The sequence below is a fragment of the Stenella coeruleoalba genome (genome assembly GCF_951394435.1).
Source record: "Stenella coeruleoalba genome assembly, chromosome: 4".
Classification (NCBI taxonomy): Eukaryota; Metazoa; Chordata; class Mammalia; order Artiodactyla; family Delphinidae; genus Stenella; species Stenella coeruleoalba.
In genome coordinates, this window is record NC_137149.1 from 19,225,532 (window position 1) to 19,244,189 (window position 18,658).

Below are 18,658 nucleotides of genomic sequence, written 5' to 3' on the forward strand. Positions count from 1 at the left end.
CCATAAAACAAGGAACTAGCAAAGAAAGCCATCTTTCATAAAGATTTTGAGAATTATGTAAATATTAAAAGGATAGATCCATCTTACAAGAATAATTATATATTCACAACTAAAAAGCAGCAACATTTCAAAGAGAAAATTTCTAAGACTTACTCAGAAAGCTAAAGCATATGTCCTAAAATAGGGTATTCCATGCAACACTGGTTTCACAGATGGTTATTAGAAATACAGAATAAAGTAAGCTTGGTAATGCCCTACCCATTAGTCACCAATTTCTATAGAATCTACCTCCCAATCTCTCACAAATGCACTGAGTTTCTTCCAGCTTCACTGCTATCATCCTGGTCCAAATAATACAACCTCTTGCCAGGATCTCCCAAGCCTTAACTTTTACATATCTCTGGTCCACACTCTACAAAACCACCACAGAGATCTTTTAAAATCAAGTTTTATCATGTTTTTATCTTAAGACTATTACATGCTACCAAAGTACCTCATTCCTCTCCTTGCAGCACTTTTTACACTTGAAATTATTTATCTTAATTTTACCATGACAGTCTTTTTAGTGTGTGTGTGTGCAGGCCATCTTACAGGGTTAATGTTCCTTGTTTCAACACAAATTTTGGGAACTGCGTTCATAAAAAAGTGTTTTTAAGAATAGAGTTAAGTTGAATTCATAAAGAATTCTTAAAAGTTCATTTCAAATTGTGAGTATAACAATAGCTCTAGAAACTCTTCTGACACATTTTTAAATTTTATTTTCGTCTAAGCTCTGTGACAATATATATAATCACTTAACTTCTCCAGGCCCCAGTTCCCTTCTGTTTTATCTGATGCAGCTGGAGAAGATGGTCAATAAAGATCACTTCTGGCACTGAGATTCAATAATTCTCAGGATAAAGCTTTTGATAGCTTTTTCTGAGCTCAAAAATACATGTGGATCTTGGCTTGGAAGAATCAATATTGTTAAAATGTCCACACTACCCAAAGCAATCTACAGACTCAATGCAATCCCTATCAAAGTTCCAATGGCATCTTTCAAAGAAATAGAACAAATAATCCTAGAATTCGTATAGAACCACAAAGAACCCCAAATACCCAAAGTAATCTTGAAAAAGACAAAAGAAAGCTGGAGGTATCATGCTCCCTTATCTCAAACTCTATCACATAGCTGTAATAATCAAAACAGTATGGTATTAGCATAAAAACAGACACATAAGTCAATGGAACAGAATAGAGAGCCCAGAAATAAACACACATATATATGGTCAATTAATTTACACCAAAGGATCCAAGAACATACAATGAGGAAAGGAGAGTCTCTTCAATAAACAGTGTTGGGAAAACTCAGTAACACATACTAAAAGAATGAAACTCAATCACTATCTTATACCATATACAAAAATCAACTCAAAATTAATTAGAGACTTGAATGTAAGACCTGAAACCATAAAACTCCTAGAAGAAAATATCAGAAGTAGACTCCCTGACATGGGCTTGGTGATTATTTTTTGAATCTAACACCAAAGGCAAAGCAACAAAAGCAAAAATAAACAAGTAGGACTATATCAAACTAAAAAGCTTCTTTGTAGCAAAGGAAACTATCAACAAAATGAAAAGGTGACCTGCAGAAGAAAAGAAAATATTTGCAGGGCTTCCCTGGTGGCACAGTGGTTGAGAAGCTGCCTGCCAATGCAGGGGACACGGGTTCGAGCCCTGGTCTGGGAAGATCCTACATGCCGCGTAGTAACTAGGCCTGTGAGCCACAACTACTGAGCCTGCACGTCTGGAGCCTGTGCTCCGCAACTAGAGAGGCTGCAACAGTGAGAGGCCCGTGCACTGCGATGAAGAGTGGCCCCTGCTCGCCGCAACTAGAGAAAGCCCTCACACAGAAACGAAGACCCAACACAGCCAAAAATAAGTAAATAAATAAATAAATTTATTTAAAAAAAGAAAATATTTGCAAATCATAAATCTGATACAGGTCTAATACCCAAAATATATAAAGAATTCCCACAACTCAATAGCAAAAAAACAAACAATCCAATTTAAGAAATGGGCAGACGATCTGAATAGCTATTTCTCCAAAGAGGACATGCAGAAGGTCAACAGACACATGAAAAGATGCTCAACGTCACTAAACATCAGGGAAATGCAAATCAAAACCATAGTGAGATATCACTTCACACCTGTCAGAATGGCTCTCATCAAAAAGAACACAAATAACAAATGTTGGCAAGGATATGGAGAAAAGGGAACCCTTGTGCACTGTTGGTGGGAATGTAAATTGGTGCATCCACTATGGAGAATAATGGTGGTTTCTCAAAAAATTAAAAATAGAACTGCCATATGATTCAGCAATTCCACTTCTGGGTAGTTATCCGAAGGAAACACTAATTCAAAGAGATACATGCATTGCCATGTTCACTGCAGTATTATTTACAAAAGCCAAGATACGGAAAAAACCTGTCTATCAGTGGATGAATGGATAAAGAAATTATGGTGAATATATATATATATACATACATATATATGTGTATATATATATATACACACACATACAGTGGAATATCAGTCATAAAAAAAGAAGGAAATCTTGCCATTTGCAACAACATAAATGGACCTCGAGGGCAATATGCCAAGTGAAATAAGTAAGATAGAGAAAGACAAATACCATATGATCCCTCTTACATGTGGAATCTAAAAAAAGCTCATAGAATACAGAAAACAGATTGGTGGTTGCCAGAGCTGAGAGTAGGGGGTGGGGGAAATGGGTGAAAGGGGTCAAAAGGCAAAAGAAAATAAAGTGCATTTGGCCTTAAAGTTGGGGGGAGGGGTTCATGCAGACGAGACAGGGGGTATTGAGGGCATGATGCCTTTATCCGTCACTACCACCCAGCTTGTCTATTTTTATTATTTTTAGCCACATAGGTTATCACAGGGACCATCCAAATGTATTTTCCAAGAATGTTCAGGGCCCACATATGCATCTGCTGTTAGTATATTAGAGTACCATCAGAAAGTCAGCTATTTATGACTTTTGAATGCCACTGTACCTACACAGACACTTAGGTGAGTTTATCTCAAAGACAATGTCTATTTCTCAAAGACAATGAAGTCCACTCTTTGGAAAATACTAGAAAATGAAGGTTGATTTCTTGGTACTTCAAACCCAACATGCCCAGAAACGCATCATCTTCCCCTATAAACCAGTTCCTCCTCCCGCATTCTTTATCTCCCACTGGCTAAGTTAATTGCCCAAAGCAAAAACCAGGCATCATCCTGGATTCTATCCTCTCTCTCACCACCCACTGCCAAAAAAACAAAACAAACATGTGGATCTTGTCTTGTCCTAAAGGTAAAGCCACCAATAAAGATTATATTCTAAATTTTATTACGGCTTGCATCGTTTAGTGGGTTGAATGGTGTCCCCTATGAAGACACGTTCAATTCCTAAGCTCAGGTACCTGTGAATGTGATCTTATTTGGAAATAGGGTCTTGACGAATGTAATCAAGTTAAAATTACACTGGATTACAGTGGGCCCTAATCCAAGGAACAGTGTCCTTGTAAGGGGAAAACTTAGACACACAGACTCATGGAGAGAATGCCACATGAAGACAGAGGCAGAGATTTGAGTGATACAACTACCAAACAAGGAATGCCAAGGATTGTTAGCGACCACCAAAAGCTAGGAAAAGACAAGGAAGGATCCTCTCCTACAGCCTTGAAAGAGAGCATGGCCCTGCCAAACACACCAATTTCAGACTTCCAGGCTCCAAAACTGTGAAAGAATAAGTTTCTGTTGTTCTAAGCCACCCAGTGTGGGGTACCTTGCATTGGCAGCCCTAGAAAACTAATATACATCAAAAGATGATCAAGTAAAAAGTGTGTGGTTTCATAAGTCAGACACAATAATAGACCCATCACATTAGATCCTTAACCTTGAAGTTCTGCACTAAGACTAATGCTACCAGAAATAAGCAGCTACAGGTGAGTGACCCAGAACTGAGTCTTGAGGGCAGTCACAGTGTGAAGCTTCCCACCATGAAAGAGTATTAGATAGTATAAAGACAAAAGAAGAAAATATTTCTTAGGAATGCTAGCACTACAAAATGTAAGCAAATTAAGTAGATAAGCAAATTCCAAGAAAATATGTATAGACTATGCTTGTCTTCGGGGTGAATTATGAAGTGTTAACCATCCAGGAAACAAAACATCACTAATACTTCTACTACTGCCTTGATATCTCCATTCCCTGAATTCCCTTTCTTATCACCAAATAAATCACACCTTACACTTCAGTCTCTGTACAAGTTTGCCAGTAATTCTATAATTAGGGTTAATATGAATTTTCATAATAAACTCAATAAAATATTTTTTATATCTACTGAAGTCTTTTGAGAATGCAGTGATTAAAATAGAAGTTGAAGTATCACCAGGTACTCACAAGCAACCAGAGATGCTCACCTAAGATTCTCAGAACTCAGTCATAAGAAGATATTTCCCTTTTACCTTTACTAATTTCCTCAACAGACTGAAAAAAGGAGATGGGCTCCCTCTCCATACACTTGCCTCCCAAAATAAAAAAACAACCAATTCTAATGACCCACTAATTAGAGAGAGGACAAGAGTTATTTTTAAGGTTTCATGTGACAAGTTAAAAGTGTTAACACAAGTGAGATCTTTGTGATGATAGAATAGTTCTGTATCTTGATTTGGGTGGCAGTTACACAAATCTACACGTGATAAGATGACACAGAACGATGCACACATATTGTGCCAATGTCAATCTCCTGGTTTTGATACTATACCATAATTATGTAAAAGATCAACATGGAGGAAACACAGAAACTCTCTGTACTACCTTTGTAACCTCCTATAAATCTATAATTCTTCTGAAATAAAAGTTTTTAAAAAAGAAATATTCTGTGGCAAAAACTATCATACATTAAGTGTTACGTTTTAGCTACTACAATAGAAAAATATAGTCAGTTATGGCAAAAGAGTGAAAAGGGGTATGCTCTTTTAAATCAGATGATCAGTTACTACATAGACTCCATAGTGAGTTATCATTCATTGATGATTCACTGTCAGATTCTTCCTCCTGTTTATAATTTTACTTTGCTTTGTACTAAAAAACATCATAGTTCTAAAACATACAACTTGACTAAAAGTAGGAAAGAGCCTTAAAGTAGTGGTAGACGCCAAGAGAAGCCATTGGCATTAAAAAATAATAAAGTAATAATCTACCCAGGAATGTAAAATATTCCCATTTGATTAATGTCACCAGTTCACTTCCAAAAGAGCCTCAGGAATATCTTGAGGAATTAACAAAGTATCTGGTAGGTACATTAGATGAAAAGAATAAATCATTGACCATGTAGGTACGCATGTTTTCAAGATTTATGGTACTGGTTAATATTAATACTTAGGTTGTGATTTTCAACACTATCTACCAACATTGTATACAATTAGTTTTTCCCTTCCATAAACATAAGAGAAAGTTAGAAAGTATTTCTTTCCATTTCTAAAAACAATAGATATTAAATATAATTGTTTGGGATCATATAAATAAGGAAATAAGCAGAGGAAAAAAAAGAAGAACTAAGATTCTTGAAACAATTCTCATATATACACACAATACAAAACTGCTTAGTACAGTTAAATTAAAGGTCCCTAATTTTAAGAGCTATATATTCCATGCTCTGAAGTTAACACATTGTTTTGACCCCAAAAATAGTAAGAATAAATCTCTAAGTCTTTACCATAACTCAGTTTCACATTACCTGATAGTTATCACTGACAAACACATTCAGGGGTGACAGGACAAGTTGCAGCATGGTCTCCCTAAATCCTTTTTTCATTTCAAAACATAGTCTTTCCAAAAAAGCTGTAGGACACTCAGGGCCATCAGTAGTTCCATGCTAAAGTCAAGCAAAACACCATAATCAAGATACAGATAAAGACCAAGGAAGTACAGGAAAATAGAAATTACATTTATACAATTAAAAGACTGATATTTTACAAGGAGAAACAGTGCTTACTGACAAAAAAAAAGTATTCTGTCCCCAGAAAAAGACATTAGGTTCACTAAGCACCAGAGGTGATTCCTTTCCCGTGCAACCCTAAGAACATGACATGGACCCAGTATGCAGCACAATGCTCTAGGGCCACACCCTCCCTATCTGGCCTGGCTCCAATGGCCATGGGTTCTTTGGACAATATAATCTGATTTCAAGTCAGCCCCAAGAGGCCCAAGGGTCATCCTTTAGAGTAAACCAGGATACTGTGCTGAATCCAAACCGCTGACACAACTCAACCTCCAGGGTCAAGTCTGAATCTTGATTTTGTAATAGGTCTAACATCCCAGACTGGTCTGGAGTTAGAGATAAAGGCTAAAAAAATATGAAGTCCTAGGACATCCATCAGGCTAACTATAAACCTAGCAACTCAACAGCATGGCAAAATGTTCTAAACTTATATAGAACAGCAAAGAAGGAACTAAAGTGAAAGAAGAAAAACAGAACGGAAAATTATCAGTGATCGGGTAATTATACTATGAAGAAAATAATAAACTAGCTTTATAAAAAGATAAATTCAGAAGTGTTTTTGAATGTGAATTTTTTATGTAAGTGTGTGCACACACAGACACAGTTTCCTATGCTGAGTGGATTTCATAATAAACTCGACTATTTTGACACGTAAACACTTACAACAGGAAGACGCCCGTGAACTTTGTGCAAATTAACAAGTACAGTAATATCCCAAGGACGCAAGGTAAGCGGATGAATTGACTTGGCTGAACTTTCATTTTCTTTTTTGTCATTTTCCATTCCAACAGCAGTCCACCCAGAGCTGGATGATGTTGACAGTGACAGAACAGGACTTGAAATAACCTCTTCAAAATCCATATACATGTCATCTTCCCCAAAGTAGTTTTCCTACAAATATTAAGAATAAATTGCCATCAAAAGAGATATGTAACAATAACTTTTCACCTTGGAGCCTGAAATCTGTAAACTAAGCAATTCTTTAACCTCTTTTAAAGCATCAGTCTATTTCCTTTAAATGAAAACAAGATACATATATTTAAGGCACCCACTTAATACTTAACTACATATATTTAAGCAGCCACTTACTTGGCTGCTTAGCAAATAACTATTCCGTAGCAAAAAAAAAAAAAAACCCACAAAAAGTTACAGAAGTTTGTAGTAAAGCTTCATGATAACACCACCTCTAATTATAGCAAAAACTTGCAATTTAGATCCTAAAAGAAACCTATGAAGATTTGAAAGCTTCAGTTGTTTTCAATCTGTGCTTCTCAGAGTTCTGAGGTAATAATACCCAGAGATATCCTTTGAGGGAAGCAGATCAATTCACTAAAAATCAATTTGGAAAAATCCAATTAGCTAAATCTGTAATTTATATATTACAGTTGGAATATTTATCAGGAATATTTTAACAGCTTTAATAAGAATGCCCCACTTTTGGTTACTTGTGACAAAAACATTATAAATAGTTTATAAATAGTTATAAACTATTTATTATAACTATTTATTATAAATAGTTACCAAATAAACTATTTATTTATTATAACTATTTATTATAAATAGTTACCAAATGTGAACTTCCTTTCACACAGTTCATCCTGGTTTCTTAAGTATTCGAATTTCAGAAGTGTTTCAACAATTAATATCTGGTTTCTTTTGCATCAGAATTTAAATTTCTTTTTTAATTGAGATTCTTTTTTCTTCCTATTAATTCCAAATTTAAATTTAGCCTATTTGATCTGTCAGTAGTAATCAAAAAGTTGTTAAAATATTCCAATTAACACTGTTGACTACATTTGCTCAATATTAAAACCAAGGTAGTATTTTGGTAAATTCTGCATTTTGGTTATTGACATATTTATTTTCTGGCTAAGGTTCTGGATATACAGCCAATTAATATCCTTTCACAGGAAAGGATATTGAAGGGCTTAAGGTCATTCAGTTAATTACTGGCAGGGCAAATATTAAAATCCCAAATATACTGACTTGCAGAACTGGGGCTTTTTCCTCTATTCTCTACTGTCATCTGCCTCTAAATAATACAGGTCCTACTTAGAACCTGCTTGATTTAATTGTGCTTATATAACTCCGAAGCACAGACAAATTCAAACACAAATAGAAAGGTAAATAAATATTGGTTTTTATCCTGAATTCCAACATTAAGTTTGTAAAACTCAAAATAAATATCTAATTGATTTCAATCAACATTAAAAACCTAGAGTTATTTGGAGCAGTAGTTCTCCCTCAGATCATCTGAGAAGCCTTTTCAAAACATACATGCTGTCCCAGTCCTGGAGATGGGTTCATCAGGTTTATAGTGGCCATGGAGTCCAGAGACAAGCAGAAAATGGAAGTTCCTTTGGTGATTTTACCTGCAAATGGCCTCCAGACCTCATCATCTCTGCCCTACCTCCCCTCCACACAACTTATCTAAGGAGTCAATGTATTCTACTGATGTTTATTAGCTTTCGACATACTAAGAGTTACCAACAAATCATTAGAAATGTTATTCTTATTTTAGCTAATTTTTAAAAACACTAGCTTAATAATTTCTTATTTTTAAAAGATTCCCTTGTAGTCTCTTACAATTTTTAACCCTAAAAAGAAAAGGTTCCTATAGATTCCTACAATTAAAGGAAAAAGATTCTCTTGGGCATAATGTTCAATTTGCTACTAAACCAATCTCCGCTTAATTATCTGAAATAGAAATAACTCATATCAGATTCTTTAGGGATTACTGAATCTCCAACATAATAAAAGACATCTGCTAAGTTTTATTAAATGTGTCAATGACTGTTTTTAAACAGTTATAAAAACACTAGGAGTCTTTTATGCATTAACACATTTGTACCTGTTGAGTATTATCAACAAAATGTACTTTTTAAATCATAACTCTTTAAAAGCTAGCCTAATGTTAAATGTTTAATGTTGGTGTCTGATTTAAGTTTTGTGAGGGTTTTTAATATGTGAGTTCCATCTATAAGAGTTAATTTCTTAAGAATTCACTAAAAAATTACCAAAAGTTTGATTGAAGTATCTGGCAAGTAGTAATATATTATGGCAAACTTTTATGATATTTTAACATTAGTGAATGTATACAAATATTTACAACTACAAATAAAAATCCTATTTCCATTTTAAACAACCCTAGAAAAAACCATTGGCTTACAGAATTGGGAAAATGTATTCTTTTGTCAAGTTTTTAGCAATGTATGACGTTAAGAATGGTAAACTACATTTTCAGTTTACTTACGAGTCCTCTGTAATTTTAATTTCCCAGAAATATTTTATTACATGAGTATCAAGTAACCTAGTTTAAGTAACAGGAGACTGTCATTTTTTTCCCCAGCTAAAAATTAATACTTATCCAATCATACTCATTCCTCAAAATAAAAAAAGAAAAAGGAAAAAACAGGTATTATCAACAATAGTTAGAAGACAGCTGATAAAATCAGAAATGAAGAAAAAAAAAACCCTACAAATACTCTGTTTCCAATATTGTTTTTTAAAATCAAAACTTGATAGCCAGGCTTCTCTTCAAGACCAATAAAACTATTTTTTATTTTTTACATAATTTTTAAAGGTTATACTCCATTTACAGTTATTACAAAATAATGGCTATATTCCCCTTTAAAACTATTTTTTAATAAGAAAAACATATATGTCATATATACGCTTAATCCATGGTTACTATTTGCTACCACTATTTAGATTCAGATTTCCTTCTTCCATTAAGAATAAATGCAGGAAGATGGCGGAAGAGTAAGACAAAGAGATCACCTTCCTCCCCACAGATACATCAGAAATACATCTACACGTGGAACAACTCCTACAGAACACCCACTGAACACTGGCAGAAGACCTCAGACCTCCCAAAAGGCAAGAAACTCCCCACGTACCTGGGTAGGGCAAAAGAATAAACAGAGACAAAAGAATAGGGACGGGACCTGCACCAGTGGGAGGGAGCTGTGAAGGAGGAAAGGTTTCCACACACTAGGAAGCCCCTTCGTGGGCGGAGACTGTGGGTGGCGGAGGGGGGAAGCTTCGGAGCCTCAGAGGAGAGCGCAGCCACAGGGGTGCGGAGGGCAAAGCGGAGAGATTCCCGCACAGAGGATCGGTGCCGACCAGCACTCACCAGGCCGAGAGGCTTTTCTGCTCACCCGCCGGGGCGGGTGGGGTCTGGGAGCTGAGGTTCGGGCTTCAAAGGTCAGACCCCAGGGAGAGGACTGGGGTTGGCGGCGTGAACACAGCCTGAAGGGGGCTAGTGCGCCATGGCTAGCCAGGAAGAATTCGGGAAAAAGTCTGGACCTGCCGAAGAGGCAAGAGACTTTTTCTTCCCTCTTTGTTTCCTGGTGCTCTAGGAGAGGGGATTAAGAGCGCTGCTTAAAGGAGCTCCAGAGACTGGCGCGAGCTGCGGCTAACAGCGCAGACCCCAGAGACGGGCATGAGACGCTAAGGCTGCTGCTGCCGCCACCAAGAAGCCTGTGTGCGAGCACAGGTCACATCCACACCCCCGTCCCGGGAGCCTGTGCAGCCCGCCACTGCCAGGGTCCCGTGATCCAGGGACAACTTCCCCAGGAAAACGCACGGCGCGCCTCAGGCTGGTGCAACGTCACGCTGGCCTCTGATGCCGCAGGCTTGCCCCGCACTCCGTGCCCCTCCCTCCCCGCAGCCTGAGTGACCCCGAGCTCCCGAATCAGCGGCTCCTTTAACCTGGTCCTGTCTGAGCGATGAACAGATGCCCTCCGGCAACCTACACGTAGAAGTGGGGCCAAATCCAAAGCGGAGACCCCAGAGCTGTGAGAACAAAGAAGAGAAAGGGAAATCTCTCCCAGCAGCCTCAGAAGCAGCGGATTAAATCTCCCCAATCAACTTGATGTACCCTGCATCTCTGAAATACCTGAATAGACAATGAATCATCCCAAATTGAGGAGGTGGACTTTGAGAGCAAGATTTATGATTTTTTCCCCTTTTCCTCTTTTTGTGAGTGTGTATGTGTATGCTTCTGTGTGAGATTTTGTCTGTATAGCTTTGCTTTCACCATTTGTCCTAGGGTTCTGTCCATCTGTTTTTTTTTTGTTTGTTTTTTATTTTTACTTAAAAATTTTTTTTTCTTAATAATTATATTTTATTTTAATAACTTTTATTTTATCTTACTTTATTTTATTTTATTTTGTCCTCTTTCTTTCTTTCTTTCTACTTTTTCTCCCTTTTATTCAGAGCCGTGTGAATGAAAGGCTCTTGGTGCTGCAGCCAGGAGTCAGTGCTGTGCCTCTGAGGTGGGAGAGCCAACTTGGGACACGTGTCCACAAGAGACCTCCCAGCTCCACGTAATATCAAACGGTGAAAATCTCCCAAAGATCTCCATCTCAACACCAAGACTCAGCTTCACTCAATGACCAGAAAGCTATAATGCTGGACACCCTGTGCCAAACAATTAGCAAGACAGGAACACAACCCCACCCATTAGCAGTGAGGCTGCCTAAAATCATAATAAGGCCACAGACACCCCAAAACACACCACCAGACGTGGACCTGCCCACCAGAAAGACAAGACTCAGCCTCATCCACCAGAACACAGGCACTAGTCCCCTCCACCAGGAAGCCTACACAACCCACTGAACCAACCTTAGCCACTGGGGACAGACACCAAAAACAACTGGAACTATGAACCTGCAGCCTGCAAAAAGGAGACCCCAAACACAGTAAGATAAGCAAAATGAGAAGACAGAGAAAACACAGCAGAGGAAGGAGCAAGATAAAAACCCACCAGACCTAACAAATGAAGAGAAAATAGGCAATCTACCTGAAAAAGAATTCAGAATAATGACAGTAAAGATGATCCAAAATCTTGGAAGTAGAATAGACAAAATGCAAGAAACTTTTAACAAGGTCCTAGAAGAACTAAAGATGAAACAAGCAATGATGAACAACACAATAAATGAAATTAAAAATACTCTAGATGGGATCAATAGCAGAATAACTGAGGCAGAAGAACGGATAAGTGACCTGGAAGATAAAATAGTGAAAATAACTACTACAGAGCAGAATAAAGAAAAAAGAATGAAAAGAACTGAGGATGGTCTCAGAGACCTCTGGGACAACATTAAATGCACCAACATTCGACTTATATGGGTCCCAGAAGAAGAAGAGAAAAAGAAAGGGATTGAGATAATATTTGAAGAGATTATAGTTGAAAACTTCCCTAATATGGGAAAGGAAATAGTTAATCTAGTCCACGAAGCACAGAGAGTCCCATACAGGATAAATCCAAGGAGAAATACGCCAAGACACATATTAATCAAACTGTCAAAAATTAAATACAAAGAAAACATATTAAAAGCAGCAAGGGAAAAATAACACACAAGGGAATCCCCATAAGGTTAACAGCTGATCTTTCAGCAGAAACTCTGCAAGCCAGAAGGGACTGCCAGGACATATTTAAAGTGATGAAGGAGAAAACCTTACAACCAAGATTATTCTACCCAGCAAGGATCTCATTCAGATTTGATGCAGAAATTAAAACCTTTACAAACAAGCAAAAGCTGACAGAGTTCAGCACCACCAAACCAGCTTTACAACAAATGCTAAAGGAACTTCTCTAGGCAAGAAACACAAGAGAAGGAAAAGACCTACAATAACAAACGCAAAACAATTAAGAAAATGGGAATAGGAACATACATAACGATAATTACCTTAAATGTAAATGGATTAAATGCTCCCACCAAAAGACACAGACTGGCTAAATGCATATAAAAACAAGACCCATATATATGCTGTCTACAAGAGACCCACTTCTGACCTAGGGACACATACAGACTGAAAGTGAGGGGATGGAAAAAGATATTCCATGCAAATGGAAATCAAAAGAAAGCGGGAGTAGCAATTCTCAAATCAGACAAAATGACTTTAAAATAAAGACTATTACAAGAGACAAAGAAGGACACTACATAATGATCAAGGGATCGATCCAAGAAGAAGATATAACAATTGTAAATATTTATGCACCCAACAGAGGAGCACCTCAATACAAAAGGCAAATACTAACAGCCATAAAAGGGGAAACTGACAGTCACACATATTTAGTAGGGGACTTTAACACCCCACTTTCACCAACGGACAGATCATCCAAAATGAAAATAAATAAGGAAACACAAGCTTTAAATGATACATTAAACAAGATGGACTTAATTGATATTTATAGGACATTCCATCCAGAAACAACAGAATACACATTTTTCTCAAGGGCTCATGGAACATTCTCCAGGATAGATCATATCTTGGGTCACAAATGAAGCCTTGGTAAATTTAAGAAAATTGAAATCGTATCAAGTATCTTTCTGACCACAGTGCTATGAGACTAGATATCAATTACAGGAAAAGATCTGTAAAAAGTACAAACACATGGAGGCTAAACAATACACTACTTAATAACGAAGTAATCACTGAAGCAATCAAAAAGGAAATCAAAAAAAACCTAGAAACAAATGACAAAGGAGACAGACGACGCAAAACCTAAGGGATGCAGCAAAAGCAGTTCTAAGAGGGAAGTTTATAGCAATACAATCCTACCTTAAGAAACAGGAAACATCTCCAATAAACAACCTAACCTCGCACCTAAAGCAATGAGAGAAACAAGAACAAAAAAACCCCAAAGTTAGCAGAAGGAAAGAAATCATAAAGATCAGATCAGAAATAAATGAAAAAGAAATGAAGGAAACGATAGCAAAGATCAATAAAATTAAAAGCTGGTTCTTTGATAAGATAAACAAAATTGATAAACCATTAGCCAGACTCATCAAGAAAAAAAGGGAGAAGACTCAAATCAATAGAATTAGAAATGAAAAAGGAGAAGTAACAACTGACACTGCAGAAATACAAACGATCATGAGAGATTACTACAAGCAACTCTATGCCAATAAAATGGACAATCTGGAAGAAATGGACAAATTCGTAGAAATGCATAACCTGCGAAGACTGAATCAGGAAGAAATAGAAAATATGAACAGATGAATCACAAGCACTTAAATTGAAACTGTGATTAAAAATCTTCCAACAAACAAAATTCCAGGAGCAGATGGCTTCACAGGCGAATTCTATCAAACATTTAGAGAAGAGCTAACACCTATCGTTTTCAAACTCTCCCAAAATATAGAAAGGGAGGAACACTCCCAAACTCCTTCTACGAGGCCACCATCACCCTGATACCAAAACCAGACAAAGATGTCACAAAGAAAGAAAACTACAGGCCAATATCACTGATGAACACACATGCAAAAATCTTCAATAAAATACTAAAAGGATCATACACCATGATCAAGTGGGGTTTATTCCAGGAATGCAAGGATTCTTCCATATAGGCAAATCAATCAACGTGATACACCATATTACAAATTGAAGGAGAAAAACCATATGATCATCTCTATAGATGCAGAGTAAGTTTTTGACAAAATTCAACACCCATTTATGATAAAAACCCTCCAGAAAGTAGGCATAGAGGGAACTTTCCTCAACATAATAAAGGCCATATATGACAAACCCACAGCCAACATCGTCCTCAATGGTGAAATACTGAAATCATTTCCACTAAGATCAGGAAGAAGACAAGGTTGCCCACTCTCACCACTCTTATTCAACATAGTTTTGGAAGTTTTAGCCACAGCAATCAGAGAAGAAAAGGAAATAAAAGGAATCCAAATCGGAAAAGAGGAAGTAAAGCTGCCACTGCTTTTCAGGTGACATGATACTATATAGAGAGAATCCTAAAGATGCTACCAGAAAACTACTAGAGCTAGTTAATGAATTTGGGAAAGTAGCAGGATACAAAATTAATGCACAGAAATATCTTGCATTCCTATACACTAATGATGAAAAATCTGAAAGTGAAATTAAGAAAACACTCCCATTTATGATTCCAACAAAAAGAATAAAATATCCAGGAATAAACCTACCTAAAGAGACAAAAGACCTGTATGCAGAAAATTATAAGACACTGATGAAAGAAATTAAAGATGATACAAATAGATGGAGAGATATACCATGTTCTTGGATTGGAAGAATCAACAATGTGAAAATGACTCTACTATCCAAAGCAATCTACAGATTCAATGCAATCCCTATCAAACTACCAATGGCATTTTTCACAGAACTAGAACAAAAAATTTCACAATTTGTATGGAAACACAAAAGACCCTGAATAGCCAAAGCCATCTTGAGAATGAAAAACAGAGCTGGAGGAATCAGGCTCCCTGCCTTGAGACTATACTACAAAGCTACAGTAATCAAGACAGTATGGTACTGCCACAAAAAGAGGAATATAGCTCAATGGAACAGGATAGAAAGCACAGAGATAAACCCATGCACATATGGTCACCTTATCTTTGATAAAGGAGGCAGGAATGTACAGTGCAGAAAGGACAGCCTCTTCAATAAGTGGTGCTGAGACAACTGGACGGTACATATAAAAGTGTGAGATTATAACACTCCCTAATACCATACACAAAAATAAACTCAAAATGGATTAAAGACCTAAATTTAAGGCCAGACACTATCAAACTCTTAGAGGAAAACATAGGCAGAACACTCTATGACATAAATCATAGCAAGATCCTTTTTGACCCACCTCCTAGAGAAATGGAAATAAAAACAAAAATAAACAAATGGGACCTAATGAAGCTTCAAAGCTTTTGCATAGCAAAGGAAACCATAAACAAGACCAAAAGACAACCCTCAGAATGGGAGAAAATATTGGCAAGTTAAGCAACTGACAAAGGATTAATCTCCAAAATTTACAAGCAGCTCATGCAGCTCAATAATTAAAAAAAAAACAACCCAATCCAAAAACGGGCAGAAGACCTAAACAGACATTTCTCCAAAGAAGACATACAGATTGCCAACAAACACATGAAAGAATGCTCAACATCATTAATCATTATAGAAATGCAAATCAAAACTACAGTGAGATATCATCTCACACCAGTCAGAATGGCCATCATCAAAAAATCTAGAAACAATAAATGCTGGAGAGGGTGTGGAGAAAAGGGAACACTCTTGCACTGCTGGTGGGAATGTGAACTGGTAAAGCCACTATGGAGAACAGTATGGAGGTTCCCTAAAACACTACAAATAGAACTACCATATGACCCAACAATCCCACTACTGGGCATATACCCTGAGAAAACCATAATTCAAATAGAGTCATGTACCAAAATGTTCATTGCAGCTCTATTTACAATAGCCAGGAGATGGAAACAACCTAAGTGTCCATCATCGGATGAATGGATAAAGAAGATGTGGCACATATATACAATGGAATATTACTCAGCCATATAAAGAAATGAAATTGAGTTATTTGCAGTGAGGTGGATGGACCTAGAGTCTGTCATATAGAGTGAAGTAAGTCAGAAAGAGAAAGACAAATACTGTATGCTAACACATATATATGGAATCTAAGGGAAAAAAAAATGTCATGAAGAACCTAGGGGTAAGACAGGAATAAAGACATAGACCTACTAGAGAATGGACTTTAGGATATGGGGAGCAGGAAGGGCAAGCTGTGACAAAGTGAGAGAGTGGCATGGACATATATACACTACCAAACGTAAAATAGATAGCTAGTGGGAAGCAGCCGCATAGTACAGGGAGATTAGCTCGGTGCTTTGTGACCACCTAGAGGGGTGTGATAGGGAGAGTGGGAGGGAGGGAGATGCAAGAGGGAAGAGATATGGGAACATATGTATATGTATAACTGATTCACTTTGTTATAAAGCAGAAACTAACACGCCATTGTAAAGCAATTATACTCCAATAAAGATGTAAAAAAAAATAGAGCATATATATAAAATATATAAAAATCAAAAAAAAGAAAAAATGTAATAAGACTCACAGAAGTCAATTCATAAAAGTAATATAAGGGGTACTGTTATCCAACCTTATGTCTGCAACATAAGAAATAACATGAAATTTTAATATTACTGCAAGGACTTTGGCCTGACACTTAGAGTTGCTATGTAGTCTACATCTTCAGAAGACCTCTCATTTCCATAAAGTGTCCTCATAAATTACAATGCACATTCACTAAATACTCTTCTTAGCATTCTTTGTAATAATAATGCCAGGCCTAGTTTCTATTGGGGATTTTGTGGAAGTCAGTTTTACAGTCAAATAAATACAAGGCAATTTTTTTTTTCTAGTGATGTATCCTTTAGAATTTCTTGATGTTTAATTTCAATAAGAAAAATATAATCTCAGTTACATGAGTTTTTGTATTCTGTTTTCTTTTATATATACATACATACATACATACATAATACATGTGTCAAACTGAACTTCCAGAAAGTTTTAAAGTTCTAACACTGATACTAAGTAGAACATAAGTTATACATTAAAACTAATGAAAAAAAGTAAGAGACATTTAAGACAGGATTACATCTCCATGTCAGCATGACACTAAGCCAAAAATAAACAAACAAACAAAACAACAAAAAAACAACTTAGAGAGTTACATGTGACATATATTCCTAATAAAAGGAAGCAGAGAGTTCATTGGGTTAGAAGTTATTTTATAAAATATGTCAAAACTTAAAAATTTTAAATTTGTTTCAGTAGACACTTCATAAAAGTTCTGAATTAACTTGATGAATATAAATACAAATATTTAGCACAACAAACTTTCGACACTACTAAAAAGTTGTTGTAAAGTCTATAATGCATAGTCTGCATCAAAACATAATAAACTATCAACATGGGTAACATATATGGAACAGAATTTATAAAGAAGTCTAAAACAAAGGTATGTCTTTCTTTCTCTGTGTTCTTTGTTATAGTCCTCTTTTTTTTTGTTTATGTATTACTATGTTATTTTTTTAGTTAAAAAAATTGAGGTTCAATGTACATGTGGTAATGCAAAAACAGAGTTAATACTTCTCTAGTAGTATTCAAACTGATATTAGGGCTTCCCTGGTGGTGCAGTGGTTGAGAGTCCACCTGCCGATGAAGGGGACACGGGTTCGTGCCCCGGTCCGGGAAGATCCCACATGCCGCAGAGTGGCTGGGCCCGTGAGCCACGGCCGCTAAGCCTGCGCATTCGGAGCCTGTGCTCTGCACAGGAGAGGCCACAAAAGTGAGAGGCCCGCATACCGCAAAAAAAAAAAAAAAAAGGAAGTTCTTTTAAATCTTACCTTTATACATAGAAAGGCATTTAATAGAGGTCCATAGAGAGTTATCTGAGAATCTGGAGAAAGTTCCATTTCTACATGAAGTTTATCAGGTGGAAGTTCTGAGGGATCAATAGGTGGACGTGAAGAAGTAGAGGGAGAAGAAACAACTCTGTCTGTTTTCTGGGATGGCCTTAATACAGATAGCATTGTTTCTTCCATTTCTGACACTGGAATAAATTGAGGAAAAAAGAATAATGTTTGAGGGGTGAGGGAGGAAAGCACCTCTTAAAAGTTCTTCAAAGAACTAGTCACTAAGAAATTCTATTTTGCAAATATGAAAGCAACTAATGCTGCTAAAATATCTGTAGTATATAATGAAAACAAACCTGAAAGATTACTAGTTAAGAATGCAATAAAGTATGGACTTCATTGAAATGTGTATAAAAAT

General features: G+C 36.6%; 1 protein-coding gene across 1 annotated transcript in view; it reads right to left on the reverse strand.

The window, feature by feature from the left end:
* BLTP1 (bridge-like lipid transfer protein family member 1) overlaps positions 1–18,658 on the reverse strand; it is a 207,766-nt gene that overhangs the window by 121,864 nt on the left and 67,244 nt on the right. Inside the window, exons 20-22 of the mRNA XM_079919926.1 lie at positions 18,232–18,437; positions 6,716–6,943; positions 5,789–5,926 (exon numbers count right to left, since the gene is read on the reverse strand). Coding sequence (XP_079776052.1) covers positions 5,789–5,926; positions 6,716–6,943; positions 18,232–18,437 — 572 coding nt within the window. The remainder of the gene's footprint in view (positions 1–5,788; positions 5,927–6,715; positions 6,944–18,231; positions 18,438–18,658) is intronic.